This window comes from Marmota flaviventris, chromosome 6 (assembly GCF_047511675.1).
Source record: "Marmota flaviventris isolate mMarFla1 chromosome 6, mMarFla1.hap1, whole genome shotgun sequence".
Classification (NCBI taxonomy): Eukaryota; Metazoa; Chordata; class Mammalia; order Rodentia; family Sciuridae; genus Marmota; species Marmota flaviventris.
Genome location: NC_092503.1, coordinates 109,884,742 through 109,908,118, shown reverse-complemented (window position 1 = coordinate 109,908,118; position 23,377 = coordinate 109,884,742). Strand labels below are relative to the sequence as shown.

Genomic DNA, 23,377 nt, shown 5'->3' with positions numbered 1-23,377 from the left:
AACAACTTGGTATAGGCCCGCCCTCCGGCCACCATCTTCATACTATCTCCTAGGACTCCTGCAGCTTCGTTGATGTCCTTGGGGACCCCCACCCCCACAGATGCAAGCAGCTGCAAGAGGGAAGAGGGAGAGAAAACCTAAAGCTGCTGGAGAAACAGCTTGACGTGCCCGTGTAGGGGGTGCATATGTCCCTAAGCTTTGTGTACTTTCGTGAACGCAGAGGCTGGGAAGGTCCTTCCGGTAGCGACGCGGTCACTGAGAGCTGCCCGCAGAGCCATCCCAGCTGTCTATGCACTGTGTGACCGATCCGGGGGATCTTTATGCCTATCCCATCCCCGAGGTAATACTCCCCCAACGCCCCGCGTGGAGAGAGGATCCAGCAGGCGACAGCCACAGTAAATGCGACAGGGACAAACACGCCGCTAAACTAGCACTTCAGACACCGCAGCGGGAGAGGCGGAGCCTCGCGGCGGTGGGGGCGGGCGGGGGTGGGCCCGCTGAGACAGGCCTGGAAACTGCTGGAAGTGCCGCATGACCGCCGCTGCCGCTCCTTCCGCCGCATGCAGGCAAAGAGTCCCCCTCCGGCCCGGCCCCGCGCCCTCCCTGAATCGGAACTACGCCCCGCCCTGAGCTGCCGGTCTTTCCGCTGCTCCCGCGAGAGTGGGGGGTCTCTGGGGTGCTCAAAGTTGGACCCTGAATGCCACATCGTCCGAGATCTGGACGTGAGATGTGTAGGAGAGACTCTAGGAAGATCAGCTTTAGGAAGGGCAGTGGGGATGATTAGCTGCCTCTTCTCCTTTCGATGTCCACAGAGGCCCGGCCTCTTGAGTGTATAGATGCCAGTTCAGAGGATTTTACGGAGTTGATGGGATCCTCGACCGTAGACCCGCTGTTTAGGCCCTAAGAACACTCCCGATTCCTCATCCTGGTGGGGTCATGTCCCCGATCTGCAGACACGGGGCTGAGAAGGGAAGCAAATGGGTGAACGGACCGATACTCCATCTGGAAGCAGAGCCGGAGGCGGGCTGCTCGGGCTCCTCTCCGCCCCATCCCTGATTTCTGGCCATGACGTCAGGTGGGCGGGTGGCGGCAGGTGCGAGTGGACAGGCGCCCTCCTTTAAGGCGGAGGGATCCAGGGGAGGGCGCCCGGACCGTGCTTCGCCTTATATAGAGCGACTGGGGGCACACGGTAGCTCTCTTGAGTCACCCCCACGCTGCCTAGGTGTCGCGAGCGAGTCGCACACTCTTTGGGCCCACCCTTCTCTTAACACTCCCAGTCCTTTCTCTGTCAAGGTAAGGCCGCAGTCTTCTGTCCGGCTTTTCTCCTGCGGGGGCTCGTCTGCGGTGTTTGACTCTCTGACCTTTTGAAGGCCAGTCGCCACCGTGCTAGGGCGGCCTGTGGGAAAACTGGTTTTCGGGGTGGTACGTTCGGGCGTTGAGGTTCGTCTATATTGTGCTTGGGCGGCGGGGCGCTCTCCAGGCGGCGACCAGCCGTGGGCGAGAGGAGTGGCGGAGCGCGGCCTGGGGGGGTGGGCGGCCGCACGTGGTGGCCGCGCCGGTACGGGACGCTGCCATGTTTGCTGCCCACTTCCGGACGCGGCCGTGGGGGGCCGGAGCGTGGTGGGGCCTCGCGCGCGCGGGGTGACTCAGCACAGCCCGGCGTGGTTGGCTGTGTCACCTGTCTCGCTGGAAGCGTTTTCCAATTCTTTCGGGTTGTGTGAGGGTGTGCCACGAGGGAGGAACGTCTTGAGTCCTCAGTCTGCTGGGGACCACCGCGATTTTTCGAGATTTTCTTGCAGTCCCGGTGAAGGAGGAGGGGCGGGGGAGGCGCTGGAAGATTCATGGGTCCCTCCCCCGCTCCTCCCAGAGAGCTGAGATTGTTCTGGAAGCTTCTGGAGCCTGGCGCCCCGCCCCATTGCCCGGATGCTGGGGCGATGGGAGGGTGCACGGCGGCGCCCCCTCCTCGCATGGCCTCGGCCGACGCATGTCCGGCAGTGACGAGGGTCGGGCGACGGCTTTGGCCACCATCTTAGTTATATGCCCTGTTAGCAATGACGGTGGAGCTTTTCCTCTTTGGTTCTTTGTCCTGCTTTAATTGCCCTTTGGGCGGTTACCCCATCGATCTCAGGTTATCCCTGCAGAGTAGAACAGCACATTTAGTGGACGTTGGAGATACTAAGGGGCAGCTGTTAAAAATCAGGGCTCCTTTTGCTCGATTTGTCCTCTCCCAATTAAAAAAAAAGACTGTTTTCACATCAAAATGTACATGGGCGTTACTTGGCGTTCTCAAGATACCTGTGATGCCCCTCCAGTATTCTGAATTTCTCACAAGGTACCCGATGATGCCGAGGCTGGGCCCTGAGATGAATCTTACAAAAAATGTCTCACTTTCGCATTTGGTTGAAGGATTTAGGTTTTTCCTGGGTTGGCTTATTATTTAGTGTGTAGCCTAACATCTTGAAAGAAATGGTGTTTTCAGTTTCTTGGGAATAGACAGTACTCTGCGCAAGGTAGTTTGAATTCCAACTTCTTAAGGTTTTAATTGAACCCATGAACCTTGAGGATTCTTAAGTATGGAGCCATTGCATGTGTGTTCCTTTGTAACTGTTGATCATCTTTATTTTAGATGCCTGAGGAAGTGCACCATGGAGAGGAGGAGGTGGAGACGTTTGCCTTTCAGGCAGAAATTGCCCAACTCATGTCTCTCATCATCAATACCTTTTATTCCAACAAGGAAATTTTTCTTCGGGAATTGATCTCTAATGCTTCTGATGTAAGAGTTTGAACAAGTCCCCACAGTAGTATTGTGTGCCCCCCCACCCCACACACATACTTCAGAGCACTTCAGAAGAGGGAGAAGGGATAGATTGAAGTGGTGGGAGCTGCAGCTGTTTGAGATAAATCAGCAGCTGTTCCAAAAAGATTTGCCTTATTCTGGGTGGCTATCACACTTGAAAGGGAAGACACCAGAGAAGTGGATAATGTTAACTGTTGGTCTGAAGATCTAAGGGATAGCAGAATTGAGGCTATATGGAAGTAGAAAAACCAAGATTTGTGGGGGGGTGAAGAGATGGACTATAAAAAAAAGATGTGTCATTTCATATTTACAGGCCTTGGACAAGATTCGCTATGAGAGCCTGACAGACCCTTCCAAGTTGGACAGTGGTAAAGAGCTGAAAATTGACATAATCCCCAACCCTCAGGAAAGGACTCTGACTTTGGTGGACACAGGCATTGGCATGACCAAGGCTGATCTCATAAACAACTTGGGAACCATTGCCAAGTCTGGAACTAAAGCATTTATGGAGGCTCTTCAGGTATGTAGCACTCCATCTATGCACATATTAAAATTTAGGATTTTTTTTTGTCTTGCTGTTTCAAATCTCATATTTGATTTTTAAAAATATTCTTTGGCAGGCTGGTGCAGACATATCCATGATTGGGCAATTTGGTGTTGGATTTTATTCTGCTTATCTAGTGGCAGAGAAAGTGGTTGTGATCACAAAGCATAATGATGATGAACAGTATGCTTGGGAGTCTTCTGCTGGGGGATCCTTCACTGTGCGGGCTGATCATGGTGAGTTGGCTTTCCATATGGAAGTAGCTGGGTTAGAATTCTCTGGAAGAAGAGAGAGAAATCTTGAGTATGATATTTGTGGAGCAGTTTCTTTTTCTTTTCTTTTCTTTTTTTGGTACCTGGGATTAAACTTGGGCACTCAAACCACTGAGTCACATCCCTATCCTATTTTGTGTTTAGAGATAGGGTCTCACTGAGTTCCTTAGTGCCTTGCTTTTGCTGAGGCTAGCTTTGAACTCATAATCCTCCTGGATTATTGGTGTGTGCTACTGCTCCCGGCATGGAAAGTTTCTTTTAAAATCATTAATGCTTTTAGCCTCACAGCTTTATACTTTATTGTGATTGATTGATTCTTCTAGGTGAGCCCATTGGCCGGGGTACTAAAGTCATTCTCCACCTCAAAGAAGACCAGACAGAGTACTTGGAGGAGAGGCGGGTCAAAGAAGTGGTGAAGAAGCACTCACAGTTCATAGGCTATCCAATCACCCTTTATGTGAGTACCAACCAGGCTGGCAGCCTATCTGCACTGAGTGTCTATGGTTGTGGAGTTTTGTGGTCCCTGGCTTTGTTTTCCTGGTGTTGTGTTTTTCACACTTAACCACTATGTTTGGTACTTTAGTTGGAGAAGGAACGAGAGAAGGAAATCAGTGATGATGAGGCAGAGGAAGAGAAAGGTGAGAAAGAAGAGGAAGATAAAGATGATGAGGAGAAACCCAAGATTGAAGATGTGGGCTCAGATGAGGAGGATGACACTAGTAAGGATAAAAAGAAGAAAACAAAGAAGATTAAGGAGAAATATATTGATCATGAAGAACTGAACAAGACCAAGCCCATTTGGACCAGAAACCCTGATGACATCACTCAGGAAGAATATGGAGAATTCTACAAGAGCCTAACCAATGATTGGGAAGACCACCTGGCAGTCAAGGTGAGAAACCTTATATGTGGGCTCAGCTGGAGAGGAACAGGTAGAAGTGTATTGGCAGATAGTAGAGTCCACAGTGGACTTGCCCAACTGGTTGGTAGCTGAGACTGTGAGAGTCATGGAGCCCCTTGAGTTCACTTATTACTAGTGACCCTGCCACAGTAGAGAGATTCTGTTCTCCTGAACGACTTCACTTTTGTCTTTTAATAGAAATCTGGGTAATGTTGATGGCAGCCTTACACATAACAGGGTTCTGATTGGAGAACTATTCTCTTAATTCAACAATTATATATAGCTAGGATAATCTAAGATTTATTGGCATTAGGGTTCAGGGTTTTTTTTTTTTTCTCTCCTTACGGAGGCTCTTCAGGTATATAGCATTCCAGTTGTAGATGCTTTGGTGTGGCTGAAAAGCACTCTTGTCCTGAAATGTTGGGTTTTTCTCCTAGCACTTCTCTGTAGAAGGTCAGTTGGAATTCAGGGCATTGCTGTTCATCCCTCGGCGGGCTCCCTTTGACCTCTTTGAGAACAAGAAGAAGAAGAACAACATCAAACTCTATGTCCGTCGTGTGTTCATCATGGACAGTTGTGATGAGCTGATACCAGAGTATCTCAGTGAGTGTTTCCTGTGTCTGTTATAGTGGGTAAAGTCTTTTGAGATCTGCAGTGTTCTCCTGGGATTGTAGTCTGAGAAGGGTAATAGTAAGTGAAGGTTCAGGGAGCAAAAGAGCCTTCTGCTTGAATCTGGGTTTGGGTCTTGTTATTTATATTGAATTTTCTGCCATTTGATTGCAGATTTTATTCGTGGTGTTGTTGACTCTGAGGATCTGCCCCTGAATATCTCCCGAGAAATGCTCCAGCAGAGCAAAATCTTAAAAGTTATTCGCAAAAACATTGTGAAGAAGTGCCTTGAGCTCTTCTCTGAGTTGGCAGAAGACAAGGAGAACTACAAAAAATTCTATGAGGCATTCTCTAAAAATCTTAAGGTATAGAGGCAAATGCTTATTCCCTTTGACATTTTTTTTGGGGGGGCACTTTACCACTAAGCTCAGCCCTTTTTATTTTTGTGATAGGATGTCACTATGTTGGCTGAGGTTGGTCTTGACCACTTTCTTAGTAATTAGAGTGTATTTCCTCATTTATTGGAGAGGAAGGGTATTATCTGTTAGGTTATTTTTTAAGTTGGGTTATTTTTTTTCCTCCTACCCTTAAGCTTGGAATCCATGAAGATTCTACTAATCGGCGACGCCTTTCTGAGCTGCTGCGCTATCACACCTCTCAGTCTGGAGATGAGATGACTTCTCTGTCAGAGTATGTCTCTCGCATGAAGGAGACACAGAAGTCCATCTATTACATTACTGGTGAGTTAAAACCTAAGTCTCATCAAAGCCTCCTATCTGGGGTTGGATGGACATCAGGGCTAACTGGGAACTGGCAGTGTAAATCCTTTTGGTCACTAAGTCACATTAAATAACTTTACAGGTGAAAGCAAAGAGCAGGTGGCCAACTCTGCTTTTGTGGAGCGTGTGCGGAAGCGTGGCTTTGAGGTAGTATATATGACTGAGCCTATTGATGAGTACTGCGTACAGCAACTCAAGGAGTTTGATGGGAAGAGCCTGGTCTCTGTGACCAAGGAAGGCCTGGAGCTACCTGAGGATGAGGAGGAAAAAAAGAAAATGGAGGAGAGCAAGGCGAAATTTGAGAACCTTTGCAAGCTTATGAAAGAAATCTTGGATAAAAAAGTTGAGAAGGTGAGAAATTTGGATACATTTTTGTAATCTCTTTGGGGGCTGCTGTTTTCAGAATTTAATGTTGCTGATTAGGAGGTTTACTTTGTTTAAGCCCCCCCCCCTTTTTTTTGTGAGTACCATACTCCGGGTCCTCCACTACTGAGCCACATCCCCACTTCTGTTTTGTATTTTATTTAGAGACGGGATCTCACTGAGTTGCTTAGTGCTTTGTTTTGCTGAGGCCGGCTTTGAACTCTCATCCTTCTGCTTCAGCCTCTCAAGCGGCTGGAATTATAGGCATGTGCCACCTGGCTCAGCAAGATCTTATTTCTCTTAGTCCATTATACAAAATTTGATGGAGATTAGGTATTAATTCTTGTGTTTGGGAACATAGAAACTTAAAAAAATATGGACCATAATTTTTAACCTTTTAGATGATCCAATCTAAACCTAAGGTGTTTGATTTTTTTTGTTTGTTTGTTTGTTTATTAAGAGAGGGTCTCCTTGTGCTTCTCAGCCTGTCTTCAAACTCCTGAGTTGGAGTGATTCTCCTGCCTTAGTCTCTTGGAAGAGTCAGGACTACAGGTTTGCACCATGCTCCACTAAAAATTTTTTTAACTGTCTACAGGTGACAATCTCCAATAGGCTTGTGTCTTCACCCTGCTGCATTGTTACCAGCACCTATGGCTGGACAGCCAACATGGAGCGGATTATGAAGGCCCAGGCACTTCGAGACAACTCCACAATGGGCTACATGATGGCCAAAAAGCACCTGGAGATCAACCCTGATCATCCCATTGTGGAGACATTGCGGCAAAAGGCAGAGGCAGATAAAAATGACAAGGCTGTCAAGGACCTGGTGGTGCTGCTATTTGAAACTGCGCTGCTCTCTTCTGGTTTCTCCCTTGAGGATCCTCAGACCCACTCCAATCGCATCTACCGCATGATAAAGCTAGGCCTAGGTAGGCACTGTGGACTGATTTGATGTGGGGGCAAGTTCTGCAATTGACCTTTTGGACAGATTTTGTTTAATGCTCTTCAGTTCACATCTCACTGGGCCTTTTTTTTTTTTTTTTTAAACATTTAGGCATTGATGAAGATGAAGTGACAGCAGAGGAACCCAGCAGTGCTGTTCCTGATGAGATACCCCCTCTCGAGGGTGATGAGGATGCATCTCGCATGGAAGAAGTAGATTAGGAGTTGCTACTGAGAAATCTGCCCTCTGTATAGTTTCCCCATGGCTCCCACAGTAGCCTTGAGTGGCCCTCTCCCACCTGGCTTCCTCTGCTGATTGATGTTATAGTGGTTTTTTTCTCCTGTCCTTGGCATCTTAATTAAGGCAGGAAATAAGGGCCTCAAGCCCTCTCCATCCCCTACCTAGTTTGGCAGGGTTGGATGTTGTATTGTGTTTTTGTTTTATTTTGTTCCACAATTAAAGTATGCAAAATAAAGAAGATGCAGTTTTATACAGTTCTGCTCTCCCTTGTAAAGTGATGCTGCTTCATAGCATTCTCTATCCGTATAATATAAAAACTCGCTGTTGACCTGGGCTATGTGCAAGTTTGAAAGTTGTATATATACATTCTCATTTCAATCACTTAAGGCAACCAAAACACAGAGCCAAGTCCATTGCAGCAGTTTAATAAAATTATTATAAGAGCAAAAAGTGACATTTCCTAAGTACCAAAACCTGCAATTGGCTCATGGAGCAGAGCCTAGGACCCCAAGGGCATAGTTTTGTTGAGCAGGGCTCTTCATTCACCTCCCTTGGCACTCCCATCTTTACTCACCCTCCTGGGGAAGCAGCATTCAGACCCTACAATACTTGTGCTTCTCTCAACAGTAAGAAATGAGAGTGTATAGAAGGTAGGGGGCAAGCAGATAAGTTCCACCAGGTGGGTCAAAACTTCATTCTTGGAAGCTTGATGGAGGAGCTTTCCCTTTACACCTCCATACCCCAAGACTTCCTTCTACCCTGAGGCTCAACTTGCCTACTGGAGGATGGTGGCTTAAGGCAAAAGGGAAGATACCTTCTGGGCTCCCTATCCCCAGCTGCAGAGCTGGATTATGATACTGAGAAAACCCATATTTTGTCCTTGAGCCAGCACCTCTGAAAGTATGGTGAGGGTCCTATTCCATTTCACCTCTCAGGTCCTTATCTTTTCAGACCTTCTGCACTGGGGACTCTATAGGTACAGCCTTCTTTCCCCGTTGCTTTAGCCGGCCTCGGGCATAGACTCTGAGCAGGAGGGCAGCAAAGACCACAGCTACCCCTAGCCCACCCACCACAGTGACAGTGTGGCCATAGAGGAGGCAGGAAAGAAGGATGGCAATGGCCTGGCGGAGGGTCATGATGATGGTGAAGACAGCAGCCCCAAACTGCCCAATGGTGTAGAAGATGAAGAGCTGGCCACATGCGGAACAGACAGACAGTAGCAGGGCATGGGCGGCAAACTCACTGTGTCGCCCCATGAAGCGGGTCCCTTCCAGGAGGGCCCCCTGCTGTAGCAGCGAGATTACTGTGAAGAGGCAGGAGAAGAAATTGACCCCAAACATCATCTGCACTGATGACATCTTATAGGCAAACAGGGCATCCTGCCAGTTTGAGGTGAAGCTGTCAAAAGCGATGTAGCCTGCCAATAAGATGAGGCCTGAGAGTGTGGTGGCTGGGGAGCTACGGGGCTCTGGTCCACTGGACAGCAAAAACATGCTGACCCCGATGGAGATAAGTCCAGCTGTCAGGTATTCCCAGTGTTCATAGCTGCGCCGAGACACCAGCTTTCCCATCAGCATGACAGGGATCACTTTAGAAGCCTTGGCCAGCACCTGGGTGGGGAAACTGATGAACTTGAGAGCTTCATATTGGCACCAGCTGCTTAACACATTTGACAGGCTGGCAAAGGAGTACCGGTACATGGGTGCCCCATGTCGAGGTTGCTTGCAGAGGAGGCAGTAGAGGCCAGCCACAATCAGTGCCAGCACACGGTTCATTAGCACCAGGAACTGCGAGTCCGTGAAGCGCTCACCTGGTGATGTGGCTGTGGCCCCATAGCTTCGGGTCATCACTCTTTCCTGCAGCACACCCCAAGTAAGGTAGAACACCTGGGTTGGGGAGGGTAGACAGGAGACAATAAGAGAAGGAAAAAGTAGGCAAAAGAAGATCTTAACTTCCCTCTTCCTCAGGATAATTCTCAATGACAAAGGACAGCATGTGCGTTTCTCTGCAGTAGAAATTTCCTCTCCTAAGTCTGGATTTACCTTGTAGAAAATCCGCTGTGGTGAAAAACATTAACACATGCTTTAGAACTCCCTGGACCCTGTTTGTTCCCACAGTATGGGAACACTAGAGTTAGCTCTATCCAGAGTGTTCTCTTACCTACTTTCAAACTCAGGGAGGCAAAAAGACAGAGTTTGACTCCTATATAGTTCAACATGCTCCAAAAAAGGGGACTAGTACCCACTCTAAAATTCCACACAGTCAGTGCCTTAGGACCCCTTTCTCATGTAGTACTGAATGGCTTCCCCAATCTTTTTTATCAGTGGGTTTACAGCGTATGAAGTACATCAGGGGAGAGGGAAGTATAATAACAGCACAATAGATGTCACCAAAAACTTCGGAAAGAGATGAGCCCTCTTCTGCTCTACACATCATAAAACAATAGTGCATTGTTACTTGCAGTACCAATGCTGGAAAAGCAGAGGGGATGAAGAAAGGAAAGTCACTGCTTCCTCCAAACATTTTGAAGATAGTGCTCTGTGTGTCTGAGAGAAAGGGACACATAACACACAGACCCGCAAACCTTTGAGATGGACAGAATGAAAACTGAGTTCACAGAGTCCCTGCCCACTGAGCTCAATCCAGGACAAGAAGCAGAGCTTGCCTGCCTACCTACCTGGAGCCCCAAGGTACAGAAGAGCAGCTTCAGAGCCTGCCAAGTGGGGGTGGTCTCCACTGTCTCTGTCCGTGGAGCCAGGGGAACCTCATCAGAGGCCTTGGGCTCATTGCCAAACACACAAGCTTTCACCAGGGGGTAGCAGAGACCCCTGCCTGAAGAAGACACATATAGTTAAGTCCCAAACCTCCTCCACAGCAACTCAACCTGCCCTGCTGTCCAGCCTATTGGCCTCCCCCCTCCTTCCCTTTCCAAGTCACATTCCGGTTTGAACCAACATCTGCAATTCACACCTAGCCCTCTTCCCCACCCTCTCTCCACACACCTGTCTCCAGGTAGTTTTTCCTCCTGAAGTAATGCACCAGGAAGTAGCCAGGTACCATAAAGGTGGCATAGCCAGCAGCATTCACCAAAAAGCGAAAGAACCACAGCTGGGTCCATGACTCCGGAGGGGCTTCAGGAGTCTCCCCACCAGCACCCAGGGAAGGGAGCGCAGCCAGTACCACCACTGCCCACCACCTGCTGGGAGCGCGGACATAAGAATTAGAGTGCAGTTCTCCAGCCCTCTGGCCCAAAGAAGGGGACCGCACATAAGTGCCTCGTCTTCTCCCCGCCCCCTCCGCTAAAGCCCAGCGGGACAAAGAGCCTCTCTCTGTCTTGGGGGGTTAGGCGCGGGGCGGGCAGGCAGGGCCTCCTCCCTCCCCGGAGGCGGACCCGCCTCTTTGGCCACACAGGTCCCCTCTGTTCCCTCCAGCGCGCCCAGGCTGTTCTGGCCAGAGACAGCTCCCCCTCCCCCCATCCCGCCTCCCACGTTCCCGGACCGCCAAGGTCCCCAGCTCCTTCTCTCCTCATTCCCCCAAGTCCCACAAGGAGCACAAGCCCACGCCGCGCCCCCGTCAGCACGGCTCTGTGCAGCGCCACGCGGGCCGGCTGCCTGGCGGCTGGGACCCCACCCGGCCCCCAGTGCCGAGAAGCGGCGATCACGTGGCCCAGGGGCTCGATCATGTGCGCTGCCGCTGCCCTAGTCCCCCCACCTGGTGTCCATGACCCGGGCCGCGTGGGGCGGAGGGGGACCGGGGAATGCGAGTCCCCGGGCCGCGCGCACCCTCCGCCGCCTCCGCTAGCAGCCAGCGAGCGGGCGGCTAGCGGAAGTGCCGCGCTCTTGGCGCCTCCCTCCCGGAGGCCGCCCCCCGCCGCCCCCTGCCGCTACCACGCAGCGCCCCGGCCGCGGTGGGCTACAGCGCCCCCGCGCGGCCTGGAGGCAGACGAAGCTGGGTTCCAAGAGGTTGGGCTGCTTTTGGGCGGAGGAGCCCAGAGCCCCAGCCCAGGAGCGACGCCTCCCCCGGGTGTCGTCGCTCTCAGTCCTCACCATCCTGGGAATAGGGGTGACCACTGCCCTCTTGTGGACTGGGACGTCGAGTCTCTGTGTCCCAAATACTTCCCCTTTATGTCATTCTTCAACTTTTTTTTTTTTTTTTTTTGGTACTAGGGATTTAACTCAGGGTCTTACTAAGTTGGCCAGGCTGCTTTTGAACTTGGATCCGCCTCTCTCAAGTCTCCTAAATCGCTGGGATTAGAAGCAACACACCCCACTAGTTCTCCCATGTTCTGACAGGATGAAGATGTCTCCTTCCTTCTTTGGTTGGGCTAGTAATTCTGTCCCCCTCGTCCCCGTGACCACTGAGGCTCCGCATGACCTAACTGACCCATTTCCTCGCCCACTTACCCAGGCCCTGTAGAGCCTCGCTAGTCTATTCTCAGTTCCTCTAATTCTCCAAAGGCTTTCCCCCACCGAAACGCTCTACCCCATCACTTACTCATCCTATGTCCCAATGAGATGACTCTCCTCAGAGGCGTCCCTGGAACATCCAAAGAAGGGTCCCTCACCCACTTTACTGTCCTCTTTCCTCCTCGTGTTTCCCTTCACAGCACCCACTGCATAAATATTTGGATATTTATGATTTTAATGTTTATGAGTGAGGCTGTAAACTCTAAGAGTCAGAGACCATGTTGGTTTATTCCTCCTTTCTTCATGCCAATGTAGGCATCACTGGTATAAAATATGTAAAAAGTTGCAGGTCTCTGGTGCCTAGCCTCCTCTGGCTACTCCAGATGGCAGCCTCCAGGGCCTGTGTCTTCTCATTCCTCTTCCTCTCTCTTCATCCCTCATTTCCACAAAAGGACAAGGGTCTGCACTGGATAGCGACAAGCCTGAGGACTATTAGCTCCTTATCATACCCAGGGGATAAATTTCCTTCTCTTTGCTTTTATCAAAAGGTCACAGAGCAGGTCTGCCTATGCACATGCACAAAACAACTCTAGAAAGGATGACCCTCCCCAACCCCTTAACACTGGGGATTGAACCAGGGGTGCTCTACCAGCTGTATTCCCCACCTTTTTTATTTTTTTCTTTAATTTTGAGACAGGGTCTTGCTAAGTTGCTGAGGCTGGTCTCAAACTGGTGATCCTCCTGCCTCAGCCTCCTGAGGTTTGTACCACTGCACCCGCGTAGGAGGAAAACACTTTTAAAAAGTCTCTGCTACTTTAGTGTTATGTTACTGCAATGTCCCTTTCTCAAAGGCTCAGTTCAGGGCCTTCTGTTAAAAGTTTTTAGACAAGAGTGTTTTGGAATCTTCAATAGCAGTAAGGTGGGACCCCTCAGGGCCCTGCTTCTTCTATTTCAGTCTCTCCTCACTCAGAAGCCTCCACATTTTCCCACTGGTTGGCAGTTTCAAACTGACCCGACAGGTAGAAATGAGAGCCCTGCCATCTCCAAGAGAGGTAAAGAGACTTCACCCAGGATGCCTGGGGCTTAGGCGCCTCTCAAGAATCTCCATCCAGTCCACCTGGGAAGCTCTTTCTTCCAGCCTGGCTCTCTCTGACTTGCAATCTCTTTTCTCACTCAGAACCATACTGGCTCTAGGCTCTGGCTTCAGTAGTCCCTAGGACACCAGAAGGCACATTGGGCCCAGGTTGCAGCAACAGTGGCCCCAGTTTCCTGTCCTGGCTTTAGTCAACACACATCAGCGGCTTCCCGGAGATCTTCAGGTCATCGAAGGGCAAAAGAATAAGGGGCTGAGAAAGAGAATAGAGAGAAGCAAGATCAGTGGCCATGAGAAAAGTCAGTAGTGGAGGAGACCTAGGGAAACTTGTTGGGCCACTCCCTCCTCACCAGAGTTGAAGAACTTGAGGGAATACATCTTTATACTAATGAAGGCCTCCTGACATGGCAGAGCCTTCAGTCTCTAAAATGATGCCAGAATATCTAAGCTAGGAGGGACATTAAAGATGATCCAGCTCTGGGGGCTGGGGCTGGGGCTGAGTGGTAGAGCACTCGCCTGGCATGCATGAGGCACTGGCTTCCATCCTCAGCACACATAAAACTAAAATAAAGGTATTGCGTTCACCTACAACTAAGAATATCTAAATTTTAAAAAATAAAAGATGATATAGCTCTGTATCTACTTTTGTTGGGGGGGGGCCACAACATTCTGAACATTTGTTTTATACTTAACATTTAAAAACAGGAAGACTATACAGAAAACCTGGGTTTCACCTCTTGAAAATTTCCAAGACCTAGAAACATGGGGCCTACATTCCTATGCCTAAGCATTTGCTGGAGCCAAGGAGAGACCCCGAGGTATGGCTCTTTGCTCTCTCCCACGCCTCACCACTTGCTGGTCGTACACCTGGCCAGTTTCACTGATTCACGCTAGTTGTGGAGCCCCTGTAGGAGTATAAATTGGGGCTCTTGGTCCTGATCAACTAAGGAAACCGGTTTGGAGAGGGATAAAGGTTGGCCCATGGTTGCACGATTGGTTGGTAAGTGGCAGAGTCCCGGTTGTACCCCAAGACTCCTAACTCTCTGGTCCTTCCAACTATTGACAGTCCCTATCTCTGCTATGGGTGTGAGAGGCCTTGAAACCAGAATGGAGAAGTTTATGCCTCGTACATCCTCAGCCAGGTCCTGCGGTGTCTCATCTTCCACATTCAGCAGCAGGGAGTCAGCGCCGGCCTCACACAGAGTGGATGAGATGCCACTGAGGCCCCGTCCAGCTGCCAGATGCAGGGGTGTACACCCATTGAGCATGCGGGCATCTACCTGAGCACCAGCCTGGAGTAGGAACTGTACCAGGCCCCGCTCCTGGGTTTCCACAGCTAGATGCAATGCTGTCTTCCCACTGGTGCCCTCCTGGAAAGGCATAAGGATGTCAGCCAAGGCCCTGAAGTGGCAGTGGGATCTGGGAGGAGAGCAGAGGCACCACTTGCCATGTGGGGTAGGGGAACTTGCAGGGGGAAGGCTGGGTCAGGTGCCATGAGCAGGCAGTGCCCTGATGGGTTACCTCACCTGGGCATCAATGTCAGCTCCATTCTGAAGCAGTAGTTCTATGAGAGGCTGGTTCCTCTGCAGAGTGGCAATGTGAAGACAGGCCAGACCTGGGGTAAGGTGGGTAGGGACACTGATTGGCATTCACCAGCTCTCTTTCACTCTCTTCAGGGACCTCCCTAACCCTCAGCCCCAAGGGACTCCTGCCCACTCAATGCCTTTAATCACAGGACTCTTAAAAATGCAACCCCGAAAACCCCCTCAAAAGTCTGAGGGGAAAGGAACTGCAAGTTTCCACCTTTCAGTCATGTTATTGAAACTTTCATGCTTCAGGGGTCAGCCTGCTGAGTGACAGCCCCCAAACATACCCTTCTCCAGGGCACATACCCCTCAAGCCCACACATACTCTAGAACTCTACTTGCCTTCAAGCTCAATCCAGATTTCTCCGAGGAGCCATCTGGGGATCCTCCTGCCCCAGACTCTCTCCAGGGGCCACTTCCTTCTGTGTGCCCCGCCTTTCTTTGCTTATCTCCTTTTTGGTCTATAACTCTCCCTCCCCCACTCTCTGCTTATAACAGAGATTCAAACGTTATTTCCTTCAAGTTTTTGTTCAAATGACCCTGGTCTTTCCTGACTACCCTTTTTAAAAATCACATCAACCTCCCCACCACAGCACATTCCAGTTCCCCTCCCTCTGCTCTACTCGACCATAGCACTTACTTCCTTTTAACATACTATATAATTCACTTCTTATATTTATTGTCCATCTCTATCTTTCTCATTTTTGTTTTCAGATGGGAGCTGAGCTCCTGGGTAGAATCTGGCACACAGAAAGGCACTCAGTACATTTCTGTTGAATGAATGAAGGAGTTCATTTAATCTCTATTAAACTATATATTTTAAGGACAAAACTTAGATTTCTGCTCAACACTCAGTAGGTGTTGGGTCAATTCTGAATCAAATCATTCATCCATCATCTATTCCTTCATCTAGCAAAGATGTACTGAGTGTCCAGGTGCTTAGAGCTGGAGGAACATCAACAGACAAGCTGAGTCTCCCCCTTTCCTAGGAGTGGGGTCCCTGTTTCCTGCCCCCTCCTCTTCCCCAAAGGCTCTGGGGCTACCCAAACCTTGCCAGTTTTGCAGCTGGAGGTCCAGGGAGTGAGATGTTCCTCTGCCTGGCTCTGGCTGCCCCTCTAGCAGGCAGCGGGCACAGGCCAGATGCTGGCGCTGGCATGCCACATGTAGGGCTGTGTCACCATGCCGATCCTGTAGCACCCGGCTGGCCCCCTTCAGCACCAGGGCCTGAACTGCATCCGGCTGGTCCAGATGAACAGCCAGATGGAGTGCTGTCTGCAGGCACAAACAGAGGGTTAGTCGGCTACTGCAGCATGCTCCCACCTCTGGGACCATGCTAGATGCTAAGGTGGGCATAGCAATATCCAGATGCCATCATTTTCTTTGAGAGCAGCTTACAAAGGCCATAGCCCTGGTCTTCTAAGAAAGTACTAGCAAGTCCTTCCCTCTATCACCCTACCACCAAGTTCATAGGACCCCAGTTCTGGAAGCAGAGTGAGGGAAATGACCCCCTGTTCTTCTCATAGGTCTGCTGAACTCCTAGAGAAAGAACATGTGGGATCAGAGTCCAGTCACTCACCTTCTAGGGAGACCTGTGCTATCCCCTGGGGTTAGGCTGCAGGAATTGGCACTAGGCAGTCTCCCGGGGCAAACTCCTTCCTTCCTTAAGTCTTCATTCAGATGTCACCTCCTGTACTAAGCCTTCTCTACCTGTTCCATAAAGACACTGGACCCTACAGTAGCAGGTATGAGTCTTTCTCACACCGTTTGTCACCATGATGTATAATTAGGCGTTTACACGGGTCCTCCAGACCAGACTGTGCCCTGTGGGCAGAGGCTGGGTCTTACTCATCTCTGCATCCTCCACTTCAAGCCCAGCATCTGGCATATAGGTCCCAAATGAGCAGCCTAAGAACCCTGGTGTGGCTTCTGGGGATGGCTGCTATGGACACAGACTCCTCCTTCTACCTACCTGGTAAAGGTTGTTCTGAATGTCCAAGACCTCCTGGGGCAGCAAAGCCAGGCAACAGAACAGCACCTCTGGAGCCTCGTGAATCACTGCCAGGTGGACCAGCCTGGGGAGCAGGGGAGTGCCTGGGGTCAGGGCCCAGGCCAGAGAGGGTGACTGGGGTCTTGGGTTTAGAGGGACTGTGTTACCCTCTAATTAGCAACCTGAAAGGTAGGTGCAGGAGATGAGTTTGGGCCAGGAAGTGAGGGTTGATGTGGAATGGCAGGATTCTGGGGATGGAGGCCCACATTCCCATTTGTGGCCTTGAGGAGGGCCTTGGCTGGGTGGGCACGTAGGCAGGGTGCTGACAGGACAAGGGCCTTCCTGTCCAGCCTGCCCACACCCTGCTCCCCCCTGCCCCCAGGGCCCTGCGAGGCCAGCTGCAGCTCAAAGCCAAACTGAAAGCCGCGGGAGTGGTGCAGAGGGGGTTTCCAGGGCCGAGCTCCCCACCTCCCCACAACAGGGAGGACAGGAGGAGGCAGATGTGGGGTTCCCCCCAGTAACTCAGTGTTATGCATTCCAAGGGAGGGAGACAGAAGTTCTTGGGAGACAGGCAGGAGACAGCATTTTGTTCTGCTGCCCTTCCTAAGGGAGTCATGAGGGCCACTCCTCAGATGGCACAAGCCAGACGGGGCTTGATTAGTGGCCCTGTGCACTTCTAAGAGGAGATCTGTGCAATGCAGAAAAGGTCTGTTTGATAAAGGGGACAAGAGTCTTAACCTCGAGGTAAGGGGGAGCATCGGGCAAGGGAAGTTCCAGTCTTGGGGTTTCCCCACATCAGGTGGGGAAAATGAAAGCCGGAGCTGGAGGATTTAGGCCTGGACAATTGCCTTGCAGCATTAGTGAGGGGCACATCTTGGCTAAAAGGCCCATCTGGGCTGGGCAGGGGGCTGCTCAGCAGGAGAGGGGGCAGGCTTTGGCTGCAGGCAAGCGGCAGGAGAGGCCCAGGAGAGAGTGACGAGGGAGGGAGGAACCGCTCTGGAAATCCCCTCGGCCAGGGCCTGCTCTCTGGGTCACATTCCTGCAGCCACCTCCCTCTCTCCCTCAGTCTCCCCTCCTCCCACTTCCTCTTCCCACTTCCACACCTCCCACAGCCCAACAACCTCCAAGGGAGGAAAATGCCCACCTTCTCTTGAGGGACCTGCTGGGAGTCTTTGCACCTCTCTCTCTCTCTCTCAGACACACACACCACCTGTCTCTAACTAGATATGGTAAAGGCTGAGGCTGAGAGGCCAATGAAAGAGGGAAGTATCAGAAGTCCCATTCACTGGATCAAAGGTCAGCCATAGATAGATATCTTGCATGAAGCCCCTGAAACCTTGGAGTTCTGGGGTAGTGATCTAGGCACAGAGTACAAAAGCCCTAGGATCTCTCCTCTCCCACTCACTGGGTCTAGAGGATAACTATGTCAACATCCACCAAAGATTACAACTCCTGCATCTCCAAAAAGCAGGTCAGAACAGGCACCCCCGCCTCCCCTATGCCTATTCATTCCAGCATCTCTGATCAGGGACTCCATCCCTCCTCTCCCATTTCTCACCCCGAAATCCCAGCTGCCAGTGTTTTCTTCTTTTCAAGTCCTCAACTGACCATCCCATCCCACACAATCACTTGTAACTTCAGCTGTCCCCTGGCCCAGTGCCCATCAATCTCCCTCTGGGCCTGGGAGAGGAAGAATAGAATGAGGGGGTAAGACAGAACAGTAGGGAGGATTTGGGGTGCTCAGGAATGAAGGGTGTTGGGGGCTGACTTCAGCCCTCACTTCCCCTTTCTCAGTAGAGGAGGAAGTAAGCTGGGGCAGCCAGTCGCCTGTCTGCCTGGGCACTCTGGCCCCAGCCTAGTCACTCTCTTCTTCTCAGGGCCAGTCCCAACCCTGCACCCTGCCAGCACCCCCATCCCAAGCTTCCTGGCACTGAATGGCAACCTGTAACTGGTGTCTCTTTTTCCTTGAGACAGGGCATTCTGAGGTCAGGAGCTGGGAATCCCAGATATTGAGCAAACACGGATGCCCCCTCCCCCAGCAAGTTAAAAAAAAAAAAAACAAAAAACAAAACTGGACTGGTCAGGGGAATTTTCTCTTCCCAGGGATGGGTTATTGGTAGATTTCCAAGATACTGGCTGGGGTTCCAGGTGCCTGGGTAAGAAATGTGCTAACTCTAATAATTTCCCAAAAAGAGGGCAAATAAATGATGACAAGTCCTCTGGTCTGGACCTGGCTAGAGTACAAAAGTGGGCTAAGAGTTAGTAGGGAGTTTGGAAGAGAGTGGGGACTGTCCCTTCCACCGTGGGGGTACCTTGGGGTGTACTCTGTGGGTAGTGGTGGGGTACCTGGACAGTTGCAGCCCCTGGAAAGCCCAGAGTTAGTATGACATCTCAGCCTAGCCCCCATACTCACGTGTCTCCGTCCTCAGAGATATAAGTGAGTGCTTCGAGCTGTGGGCTCAGCGCCCCCGCGGAGGGCAGTGACGATCCTGGGGCTGGGTCCTCAGCCTCGGGATCTCCCAGCAAGGGCAAGGGCTCGGTGAGCGAGGAGGAGCCATAAGTGGAGTCAGCCCGCTCCCCGTCCCCGTCTTCCTTTTCCCGCGGCTCCTTGGAGGTCCTCGGAGGATGGGTCCAGGGCTGGGGGCTGCAGCCGTCCGAGGGCCTGGAGCCTGTGGCCGGGGTGGGCTCCGGTAGGGAACGCAGAGAGCGTAGAGACTCTATGCCGGAGTCACACTGGCTCTCGTCCGCCTCGTCCGGCCCCTTCCGCGCCTCCGACATGCCCGCGGCGCCAGCCCGCTGGGGCCGGGTTCGAGCAGGATCGGTCTCCGGGCTACGCCGCGCGGCCTTTCCGGGTTGCGGGTCCGCCTAGTAAAGACAGCGCCGGGCTCTCAGTTGCCTCGGTTCCAGGTTGTGCCGGCGCAAAGACTGGACGATAAGCGCGGACGAGGTTAGCAGCGTCGATCCGGTCCACGGCAGCCGTTTACTCTGGGCAGCTGGGCAGTCCAATCAGGTCCTCCCTCTCGCCCCACCCACTCGGGCCAAAGAAGTGGCCGCCCCGGGATGGCCCCGCCCCGGGCCCCGCCCCGACGGCGCTTCCGGGCAAAGGCCCCGCCCCTCCGGAATCCCCCTTGCCGCCTCTGTGCGTAAGTTCAGAGTCCATGGTTACCCGCTCTGACTCACTCCTTCGTTGATTAATTTGCCTGTTCATCATTCATTCATTCATTCATTCGTTCATTTTCTCACTCTTTCCCCCTTCCTCCTTTATTCCATTCATTAATTCCATGCAGTCATTCTTTTCTTCCTTCTGTTTCTTTGTTTGTTTTGAAGGAATATTAATTTTCTGCACAAGCTGGGAGTCTTGTGGGGAAAGCACGTAGGTGGTGGGCTGGGAAGCACTGCTTCCTATTCGCAGCCTATTTCTCTCGATTTTTCTTGCTTTTTCATCTTTCCAGGTTCAGGAGTATAGGTAGAAAAGGGATCCATTATTATTAGAGAAGAAATTCTTCCCTGTAGTCCCACATAGAGAGTCATTTCTCTAGATCACATAGAATTGGGCAGGAGAATATGTTTTTATTAAATGGGGTTTCTCAGGCAGACTTGTTTAACAGGCAGAGTGCTCATGGGTTTCTTCTTCCTCACAGGGTGAGCACTGACCTTGAGTGGTTACAGTATCTGGCCACCCCGAATGGTCAGGGAAATTTAGTTCCTTAAGGTAGGGCCAGGGTGGAGAGGCCCCAGACACACTGCTGAGGCCCCTTCCATTTCCTCAGTCTCAGCCCCCAAACATATTTTCTTCCCAGTTCCTGCTTTCCTTGGGCCCACAGAGGCCATGGGAAAACATCTCCCAGGTGAGTTCCATGCCACTGGTCATAGTTTGCTCCTTTCACGCTACTTCCTGGGACTTCAAGGGCCACTGACCTTGGGTTAGCAGTGGTCTCAGAGGATCATCCCGAAGGTAACAGCTTTTTTTTTTTTTTTCATCTCTGGCATGGGAGGAAGAAAGCTGGGGTGAGGAGGCTCCTAACCAGCTCTCCCCACTTCTCCCCAACCTCATTTTATGCATCCATCCATTCACTCATTTGACATTATGTATAGGGCTTCTGCTATATGCCTGACATTGTTATCTCTTCTGGGAACAAAACCAACCATCACAGTAATAACCAACAATTCCCCCGCCCCCACCAAGAAAATCCCAAGGTCCCAGCTTTCACAAAAACTTCCTGGCAATTGCAACTCAAGGTGGTTGTGTTAAGACAGGACACAGAACAGTGTTGGGGGGCACACGGTGGGCCACTTATTCAGTGGGGTGAGATGAGGGAGCATTTCTTTTGAGCTGAAAATGGGAAGGGAAAAGGGTAGATAGGGAAAGAGAAGGGCCTGCTCTTATCCACTGTTCTCCATCCACGTGGAGGACTAAAATGGGGAGGATGTGTTGAGCATGAGGCAGAGAGGAGTCATGAGGGAAAAGCCCAAGGAAACTGAGGCATCTCCTTCCCTTGGGGATGCTGGGGTGTAGCTCAGTGGTAGAGTGCTTGCCCAACAGGTGAACAACCCTGAAAACAAACAAGACATTACCAAAACCCCCAACCCCTCTCCTTCCCTTGGGTCAGTGTGATTTCAGATATTCTTAATCTCCTCCCCTGCATGCTTCTCTCCCATCCTCAAAGTCTAGAGCAAAAGTATAAACTCCAGACCTAGAACAGACAGGTTCAAAATCCGGTACTATCACCCCCATTTTAATGTTGGGAAGCTGAGGGCCAGAAGGGTGAGTTGAATTGCCCAAGTTTCAGAGGTCAGGAAGTGCAATGCTGACCTCTGGGTTCTTCTGACTTAACTCAAACCTTGAAATTCATTTCAGTGAAACTGTCTTCCTTTGTCAAGATCTAAGCCATGCATGGATGGCATCTGAGCCCTGTTCAGGGATACAGAACTCAAGAGAGTTCAGTGACCACCCTTCTAATTGACACAGAGGCTAAATTTAAAGAAAAACCCATCCCAACCCAGCTAGATGTCTGGCCCTGAGCCATAACAGGTGTGTATCAGCCCCTTTCATGGCCACATGAGGTCAGCATTGAGTCACCCACTGCCACCAGCACTAGAACCTGCACTCTCTCAGGAAGCCCTCCTGTCATTCCAAGAATGGGGAAAGGGACCATGGCAGTGTTATTTGGAAAGATGCCCTAGGAACTTCGACTCAGGTTATAGCGTGTTCACGGCCCTGACTTTGCTCCTCAGTAACAGTCTTGTCCGAGGCTAGGCCCCTGAAGTCCTTCTCTCCCTCTGCTGAGTTCTCTGGTTCCCTTTGTTCTGCCTTCACTCCCCATCTCTGCCCACCCTAGCCAGGCTCATCTTGGGAAACAGTTCTAGTTTCCATGGTGACCAGCTGGTCAGCTGGCTCATCCCACCATCCCCCCTCTCTACCCTTTCCTGGAGCTTCAAGGGAAGGGTAGTGTGTGTGAATGGAGAAGGCAAGGTAGTATTTTGTGTCTTGGGAGCTGTGGCATTGGCCAAAAGGAGTTGGATTATCTTTCCTCCAAAGGCCCTTGGATGGGAGGTGGAAAGGCAGTGGGGTTGATGTCAGAAGGAAGATTATAAACACCTACATGGGGAAGTAAAGAATCCTGCAGGTTAGGAAGGCTGCGTTAGGACCTTGGCCCTTTGTCTGCATGGAGGACTAGAGTCCTGATTTCAGTCTGAATGGGCTGAAATCACCCAAAAAGCATGGGTGTGAGACATTGGAATAGCCACCAAGAGATTCTGTCCTCTGCCACAGGAGTGAAGAGAGGCCCCACCTCTTCAGTACCACACCCTTCTCTACTTGGGCAGGGAGAATGCACTCACCAACCTGGAAAGGATCATTCAGGTTGGATGGTTCTGAAGTGATGGAACCTCACCTTGACTGAAAAGGGAAAACGGAGGCAGGACCAGGTGGAGGAAGTGGTTCTTCTGCCCCAGATGAGGTGCAGGAATAGCCCCTGCACATATATTTGCTTGTATCCTACACTCAGAGATCAGATATCCAGGCTTTGCTATGAATTACTTTTTTTTTTTTTTTTTGTAATGGGGATTGACCCAGAGGTGCTTTATCACTAGCTACATTCCAGCCCTTTTCAGCTTTTAGTTTGAGATGGTCTCACTAAATTGTTGAGGCTGACCTTGAACTTGTGGCCTCCTGCCTCAGTCTCCCAAGTAGGTGAGATTACAAGCATGTGCCCTTGTGCCTGGCTCCCCCTGAATTTTTGAACAGGAAAGATCTGAATTCTAGGACTAGCTAGCTCTGTGAGTGTTAGCAGATGACGGGTTAGTTACTTGCTCTCCTTCTGCCTTGGTTCCTTGAGGATAAATAAGAACAGTTACTGGGTGTCAAGGACCCTAATGACACAAAGTAGGATCCCCCAGTGACTGCAAATGAACAAACTGATCATGCATGCCTTTATTACATCCTATCATGATTGGTTTCCATGCCCTTTAGTCCCTGTAAACTTCAAAATTGTGTTTCATTTTATACAGGGCACACATTGGCTGTCTAATACTTGTTTATTGAATGGATGCATCCATCCAGGAATGCATGAATGAATGAATGAATGTCAGTCCCCTTCCTTACTATCCTACCCGGTGTAGGGAAAAGCAATGTGAGATGGACAGCATGGGGTGGGGGCAGGCTGGCTGCAGTCACTCAGCCTGGTTTGTAGTCTGTGACTCTGCCTCCTACACCCACAGACCAGAAGCCTTAGAGATTATCTAGTCAACATTCTCACTGCACTGATGAAAAAATAAAGGCTGAGAGAGGGAAAGGCACTTGCCCAAGGTCAGACAACTCACTAATGGCAGAGCCAAGATTAACAATTAGAACTCAA

The 23,377-nt window shown here is 50.8% G+C and overlaps 3 protein-coding genes across 5 annotated transcripts; 1 reads left to right on the top strand and 2 right to left on the bottom strand.

Annotated features, from left to right (window-relative positions):
- The first annotated feature begins 1,183 nt into the window (after positions 1-1,183).
- Positions 1,184-7,702, top strand: Hsp90ab1 (heat shock protein 90 alpha family class B member 1). Its single transcript, XM_027950538.2, has 12 exons — positions 1,184-1,293; positions 2,627-2,773; positions 3,111-3,317; positions 3,418-3,577; positions 3,937-4,070; positions 4,197-4,505; positions 4,952-5,117; positions 5,298-5,488; positions 5,716-5,863; positions 5,985-6,253; positions 6,861-7,194; positions 7,320-7,702. Exons 2-12 carry the CDS (start codon positions 2,627-2,629, stop codon positions 7,427-7,429), a joined length of 2,175 nt encoding a protein of 724 aa, XP_027806339.1. The 5' UTR covers positions 1,184-1,293; the 3' UTR covers positions 7,430-7,702.
- Positions 7,703-7,857: 155 nt separating this feature from the next.
- Positions 7,858-11,287, bottom strand: Slc35b2 (solute carrier family 35 member B2). Of its 3 annotated transcripts, none has more exons than XM_027950539.2 (4): positions 11,160-11,287; positions 10,451-10,647; positions 10,126-10,280; positions 7,858-9,334 (listed from the first exon to the last, which is right to left on the bottom strand). In XM_027950539.2, the coding sequence occupies exons 1-4, from the start codon at positions 11,168-11,170 to the stop codon at positions 8,396-8,398; spliced, it is 1,302 nt and encodes a 433-aa protein (XP_027806340.1). In that variant the 5' UTR covers positions 11,171-11,287; the 3' UTR covers positions 7,858-8,395. The 3 variants fall into 3 exon arrangements, with proteins under 3 accessions (XP_027806340.1, XP_027806341.1, XP_027806342.1); XM_027950540.2 differs by having other exon boundaries at positions 10,451-10,644; XM_027950541.2 differs by lacking the exons at positions 10,126-10,280; positions 11,160-11,287 and having other exon boundaries at positions 10,451-10,623.
- A 1,220-nt stretch (positions 11,288-12,507) lies between these two features.
- On the bottom strand, positions 12,508-19,546 carry Nfkbie (NFKB inhibitor epsilon). Its single transcript, XM_027950388.2, has 6 exons — positions 18,934-19,546; positions 16,503-16,605; positions 15,583-15,805; positions 14,474-14,562; positions 14,078-14,317; positions 12,508-13,200 (listed from the first exon to the last, which is right to left on the bottom strand). The coding sequence occupies exons 1-6, from the start codon at positions 19,296-19,298 to the stop codon at positions 13,135-13,137; spliced, it is 1,086 nt and encodes a 361-aa protein (XP_027806189.1). The 5' UTR covers positions 19,299-19,546; the 3' UTR covers positions 12,508-13,134.
- Positions 19,547-23,377: the final 3,831 nt, after the last annotated feature.

Bases quoted from the DNA above. Each gene is read 5' to 3' on its own strand.
- Hsp90ab1 (XM_027950538.2), top strand. From the start codon at position 2,627: ATGCCTGAGGAAGTGCACCATGGAGAGGAGGAGGTGGAGACGTTTGCC. The intron at 4,071-4,196 runs GTGAGTACCAAC...TTGGTACTTTAG, and splicing joins GCTATCCAATCACCCTTTAT to TTGGAGAAGGAACGAGAGAA. The intron at 5,118-5,297 runs GTGAGTGTTTCC...ATTTGATTGCAG, and splicing joins GCTGATACCAGAGTATCTCA to ATTTTATTCGTGGTGTTGTT.
- Slc35b2 (XM_027950539.2), bottom strand. The intron at 10,281-10,450 runs GTGTGTGGAGAG...TGTCTTCTTCAG, and splicing joins GAAAAACTACCTGGAGACAG to GCAGGGGTCTCTGCTACCCC. The intron at 9,335-10,125 runs GTAGGTAGGCAG...TCCCCAACCCAG, and splicing joins TCTGTACCTTGGGGCTCCAG to GTGTTCTACCTTACTTGGGG.
- Nfkbie (XM_027950388.2), bottom strand. From the start codon at position 19,298: ATGTCGGAGGCGCGGAAGGGGCCGGACGAGGCGGACGAGAGCCAGTGT. The intron at 15,806-16,502 runs GTAGGTAGAAGG...TTGTGCCTGCAG, and splicing joins TTCAGAACAACCTTTACCAG to ACAGCACTCCATCTGGCTGT. The intron at 14,318-14,473 runs GTGAGGTAACCC...ATGCCTTTCCAG, and splicing joins GAGCTGACATTGATGCCCAG to GAGGGCACCAGTGGGAAGAC.